The 5,819-nt window shown below is 44.4% G+C and overlaps 1 protein-coding gene across 3 annotated transcripts; it reads right to left on the bottom strand.

The window, feature by feature from the left end:
• Positions 1-862: 862 nt before the first annotated feature.
• Positions 863-4,240, bottom strand: LOC100275459 (uncharacterized). 3 transcript variants are annotated; one of them, XM_008671298.3, is made up of 5 exons: positions 3,574-4,240; positions 3,376-3,473; positions 2,837-3,203; positions 2,599-2,753; positions 863-1,371 (listed from the first exon to the last, which is right to left on the bottom strand). In XM_008671298.3, exons 3-5 carry the CDS (start codon positions 3,171-3,173, stop codon positions 1,120-1,122), a joined length of 744 nt encoding a protein of 247 aa, XP_008669520.1. In that variant the 5' UTR covers positions 3,174-3,203; positions 3,376-3,473; positions 3,574-4,240; the 3' UTR covers positions 863-1,119. The 3 variants fall into 3 exon arrangements, with proteins under 3 accessions (XP_008669520.1, XP_020404437.1, NP_001142998.1); XM_020548848.2 differs by having other exon boundaries at positions 3,376-4,129; NM_001149526.1 differs by lacking the exon at positions 3,376-3,473 and having other exon boundaries at positions 1,037-1,371; positions 3,574-3,854.
• Between the last annotated feature and the right edge of the window lie 1,579 nt (positions 4,241-5,819).

Here is a 5,819-nt window from a genome sequence, read left to right as displayed (position 1 = left end):
ATTAATTATTATATTTTTTATTGTGGCGATCTAAACGAATCAGCTCGAGCTAAAAAAACAAACCAAGTCAAGCTAACTATTTGGCTCATTAGCTTAAGAGCCGGCCAAGACAGCTTGTTAGCTTGACTAACGAGGTTGAACTTGTACCAGCCAGCGATATCCAGCCCTAGCCACACGAGACACGAACACTGATTGGATTGCAGCCATTGTGAGGGACGTCTCGATCAGCCTCGTGGGAAGCGACGACGACAGTTTCATAAATACATACATAACCCTGACGTGCAGATTAGCTTGGTCGTCAAGACTCAGAGATCATCCGGACAGCAAGTACAAAGACCATCTAGTTTAATACACCAAGTTAATGTCTTTAAATCTGTAATAACATTATTAAAAAGAACAGAAAATTCTAATATCAAATAAATACCATCAAATTTGTCATTAGGTATGTTTTCATAGCATATTTACTTTCGGCGTCATAAACATCAGTGCCTTTTAAATCTATATATCTGATCAAACTTTTACACGTTTCAATTAAGAGTGCATCTAAAATTGTATTCTTTTTAGTAGTATTTGTTATTTCTGTCAGGCATCAACCAGGACATCAGGTGCTCTGCAGTAATGTTTGTCAGCATCCGACAGACTGGTTAGGTTTCGATTTCTTTCCAGCCAGCGGATCAAGTCTGTGAATACAGAAGACAAGGTCACCTGACAGACGTAATAGCTTGCACTTGATGCCTCATCTACTAGGCTTATTTATTTATTTTATTAAAAAAGTAAGAAGAAAACTTGCCTTCTTCCAAGATGATGGTGGCATTCAGCTTCTGGCTCTGACTGCCTCATGACTCATGAGCACAAACCGAACTTGAAGTAGATGATTTTTCTTTTGGGACTCCTTTTTCCATCACAAAGAGGAACACCCTTATCTGGTTCTGGTCTGTATGTGATTCGAAGTTGGCAACTCCGTTCAATGGAACTTGCAAAGACTCCACTAAAGCTAGCAAAATTAATGGCAACTGGGTTGTCATTTGCAAGGATGTGTGGATGCATGAAGAGAATTCTCCTGTCTCGCACTTCAGTATTTATGTAAACAAAAAAAAGGTCTGATAGGACCCTAAGACGTCAAAAAATGAGAGAAGCCAAGACAATGGACATGGAGCAAACAAGAGCTGAAAGAAACGTGATGCTAGATACAAATCCTATGTGGGCCTCGTCTCCACAGGGTATGCGCCATGCAGCTTTCTCCAGGGGTGCAGCTTTGAGATTATTGATCACCCAAAGACAGGAACCAGAATGGATGTCCTTTTTTCTGTAGCGGAGGAATAGATCTGCGCTACCAAACTCCACTGTGGCATAGCCACTGGCATCAAGAGGCTGCAAACAAGCATCGCAGTCAGTAGTCAACAAAGTTTACTCAGAAATGTTCTGACAAATGGTTATTACTTACTAAATATGCCTATGAGGATTTGGCCAAGATAAACAATGAAACATGGATTTATTTCAAAACACCATGCATTTCAGGCATATTTATAGCATTGCAGAACATGGAAATGGCAAGGTGGGCAATATGACTATCACTAAAAAAATATTGTTTCCTACTTTCTTTCCCATTTTCACATCACTTGGAGTTGGAGCATCAACAATTCTCTCCTAAACATTGAGCATCAACATCACATATATAAGTATTCAACCACCCATGATTCCCTAGCAAGAGGAAATCATATGCAATAATATGACTTTCTCTTCACAGCCTTGAGTTGCCTAATCACATAACCCAGTTGTATGTTCTCTGTATCCCAACTTCAACACTTCCCAAGATACAAATTAAGATATATACACACAGTAGAGCAAAATATAAGGATATACGATGCAGCAAACGTTTTAAGCTCAAACCTAATTTAGAATTTTAGATAAGTAGGAGTGTAGGACCTACAAAGAACAACTTATACAATAATAGTCATTTTCAGTTTGTTACTCATAAAATCATAAACTCTCATTTCCCTGTCTCCCAGTTGATTCTGCAACTGAAGTATTTTTACAGTAATCCATAAGTATTCTAAAACAATGCCAGGATTTTTTTTCCTTCTAAATTTCTTGGAAACTTTTAAAGACACGCACCATGCACAGGGGGTGGCCCATCACAGTCGCATAAATCCACAGAAACCGGAAAGATAGTATTATGCATTAAAAGCAAAATCAAACAAAAATCACTGAAGTCGTTGGATAGCTTATCTATATATTAGGCCCATGTTCGGTACAAAACATGCCAAAGGGAGAGGCAAACATATATCTATTATTATTATGCATAGCCTGGCCCAATATAAGAGGTACTATGTTCCGGCATGCATTGTTTGATGTCCATCCTGGAAATGATGTACCACTAATCACCACCAAGTTGTTGAACATTTTAAAGATTCATGCAAATCAATTTGTAGGGAAATCTGAATGTTCTATTTGCAGACTGAATTTCAGTATAGAAGTGTATCCTAAGCTAGTAGGCTACAAGGCAAAAACAAGTAATGTTCAAGTTCAATTGTAGATAGCAGGAACTAAACAATTCAATGAACCTTTTTTTTGCACAGGTATTCTACAGAAACTTACCGGGTATCTAGCATGGAGAGGCATCTCTATTACAAGGTTACAGTTGATTGAAATGATTCGCCTGAGATCAAAATGGATCTCAACAGATGACCCATTGGATAGAGCTGTGGGCAGTTCAAGGTTGGCGTCTCCAAAAACAGCAACATCAACGAAAACTGCAAGATTTTTTCAACCAAAAAGATTAGCATAATACAGATAACAATGCAGTTCTACAGTCTATCTCAGATTCAGATTTCACCTTTGCGCTCAACAAAATGCTGTAGCTCAAATGGGTCGGCAAACACTCCATCAGGAAGTTTTTCAAATATCACCAGATGGGCATCGTAGTGATCAAGGAAATTAACCATAGCACCTTCATGGGCACCAAAATCCACAGAATAGACTAAACGGCGGTGAGAACCTTTACCAACCAGTTGCCGGCGTAGTTTTGAAAGCATAGGAACTTCGACATCATCAGCAAGTCCTTTGCACAATTCACCAGAATCAGACATTTCCACTATGTCACGACGCTGAGCAAGCTGGCCCGTCAAGGTGTCCAGATGTGCACCACCAATGTACGTTCTAGAGCAGGGCATGCATTTGACGGGTGTGCGGCTTCCGCCTTCCTGCGCAATGCCATAATTAAAACTTACCCGCATAAACATCAACCATATCTGAACGGAAATATTATCAGAAGCAGGGTGCCTCCCAAAACGAGATACAGCTAATTACCCTGGCCACCCAACTCAAACAATTACACATACATTTAAGTCGAACTTGGGATAGATCGACACTTACAGCTTACAGGTACGGTAAAATTCAGCATGAGCTAAAAACGAACGCTTTCCGTAGCCCTTTCCAGACACTATACATGAACGCGCATCACGGCCCCGGCTCTAGCAAATCCGAATCAACGAAAGATCATAATTTCCGCACAAAAACTGCGCACGAGTAAAATTGGCGTGAACCAGGAGCGCCCATCCACCCCTTACGTACCTGCTCACCCGACGATGAGGCGGCGACCACCGCGCCGGAGATCCAAGCGGCGGCGAGCGCCAAGGCGAGCAAGCACCGCCCGCCCCCCGCAGCCATCTGTCACAGTGGCGGAGCCAACAAGAAAACGAAGCCTGGGATAGCGGGCGGCTGCCGGCTCGCTGGGTGGCGGCGGGCGCGTCTGGCGGCGAGGAGGTGAAGGCGAGCCGTCGCGTCGCGTGGAGGTGGAAGCGGGCGACGGGACGTGCGGAGCTGGAGGCGAGGGCGAGGTGCCAAGGTGTGTGGAGGCGGAGCTCAGGATGCGGACCCGTCGGGTTATTTGGGCTGGGCCGCCGAAGCCCGGCCAGGCCGGGCCTCAGCTCTGCCTCTGCTCTGTCAGGAGGGGGAGGCGGCGGAAGGATCTTGTGGTAGATAGAAGAGAGAAGTAGGTTGTCAGGTTGTGTGCAGCAGGGACGCCGGACGCACCTCGCCGGCGTCCGGGAGGCGGAGGCGTGGAGCGTCCACGCTCGGGGACGCGGATCTCGTCATGGCAGACGGCGGAGGGCCAGCCTAGTCGACGGCGATGCCGGGGCCTAACCTGAGCCGAGCTTATCCGTCTTCATCAATTGGGCCTTCCGGCTGAGCCAACTTTACCACGCTTGGGCCTTCCGGCGTTGCACGTGATTTGATTGATATAAGGCTGATTCCAACACCACTACGGCCACATAACCGATCTCAGTCCTTAACTATCACAACACTCCATAATATAGTCTTTATTACCAATCTATTATCACCTCAAATCATTACATTACTTATAGACTTTTAGTTAATATGAAACACAAATACATCTGATTAAATAATTAAATGAGTAATTTTATTCGTTTAATTATGTAATCAGATGTATTTGTATTTTAATAAAATTACATAATTGCTAACAATAATTAAAAATTGCATAACTCAAATATAATAATAAAACATACTTTTAAATAAAATTGCATAGCTTAAATATAAAAAATTAAAATAGTTTATAAATAAAACCTAATATATATATATATATATTATTTTAGGATTTTTAAAAAAATAGACTTGAATAGTTAAAAAACAACTAGCTGATATGGCACACGCGTGACCAATCAACACACTACGTCACTAAAATCAGTCATTATCGGACTGGCTGGTCAGTAGAGCCACTGACAGGTGTTGGAACCAACGTGGTCAATACCAACCAAAGATCAACAATCGATATCGTCTCACATTGTATCCAGTCTAAAGCTACACGCACTCCCTACTCTAAATGATTTCCTCATCAATACCTCATTTCTCTCAAAACCGTTCTCTATATCTCAGCATTTATACGTCAAAGTCTATATTATGATATTCTCTCTCTCTCTCTATATATATATATATATAGTCCGTGCTAATGCTACGATCCCACGTAGGGGAAGAGAGGTGGACGGCGGAGGCGCGAGTGAGGGGGAAAGGACGTCGGTGACACGGGGGAGGGGTGGCGGGGTCGTAGGAGAGGGAGAGTGAAAGGGAATTAGGCTTTCACCTAGTCCCTAATTAGTTTTGGTGGTTGAATTGCCCAACACAAATAATTGGACTAACTAGTTTGCTCTAGTGTACAAGTTATACAGGTGCTAAAGGTTCACACTTAGCCAATAAAAAAACAAAATATTGGGTTCAACCAAAGAGCAAAGGGACAACCGAAGGCACCTCTGGTCTGGCGCACCGGACTGTCCGGTGTGCCACCGGACATGTCCGGTGCACCAGAGGACTCCGACTTCAAACTCGTCACCTTCGGGAAATTCCAGAGGCGACTCCGCTATAATTCACCGGACTGTCCGGTGTACACCGGACATGTCCGGTGCTCCAAGGAAGAGCGGCCTCCGGAACTCGCCTGCCTCGGAATTTCACTTCGCTGCTCCGCTATAATTCACCGGACTGTTCGGTGTAACAGCGGGGCAACGGCTATTTCGGCGCCAACGGCTACCTGCGGCGCATTAAATGCGCGCGCTGCGCGCGCAGAGGTCAGGCACGCCCATGCTGGCGCACCGGACAATCTACAGTGCATGTCCGGTGCGCCACCGGACATCCAGGCGGGCCCAGAAGACAGAACTCCAACGGTCGAACCCAACGGCTTTTGGTGACGTGGCTGTCGCACCGGACATGTCCGGTGTGCACCGGACTGTCCGGTGCGCCATCGAACAGACAGCTTCACCAAACGGCTAGTTTGGTGGTTGGGGCTATAAATACCCCCAACCACCCAC

This window comes from Zea mays, chromosome 1 (assembly GCF_902167145.1).
Source record: "Zea mays cultivar B73 chromosome 1, Zm-B73-REFERENCE-NAM-5.0, whole genome shotgun sequence".
Taxonomy (NCBI): domain Eukaryota; kingdom Viridiplantae; phylum Streptophyta; class Magnoliopsida; order Poales; family Poaceae; genus Zea; species Zea mays.
This window is presented reverse-complemented; position numbering and strand designations above follow the sequence as displayed.

Coding starts and splice junctions, on each gene's coding strand:
- LOC100275459 (NM_001149526.1), bottom strand. CDS start 3,669: ATGGCTGCGGGGGGCGGGCGGTGCTTGCTCGCCTTGGCGCTCGCCGCC. Junction 2,754..2,836: donor GCATTTTGTTGAGCGCAAAG/GTGAAATCTGAA, acceptor AAAATCTTGCAG/TTTTCGTTGATGTTGCTGTT. Junction 1,372..2,598: donor CTCTCCATGCTAGATACCCG/GTAAGTTTCTGT, acceptor GCTTGTTTGCAG/CCTCTTGATGCCAGTGGCTA.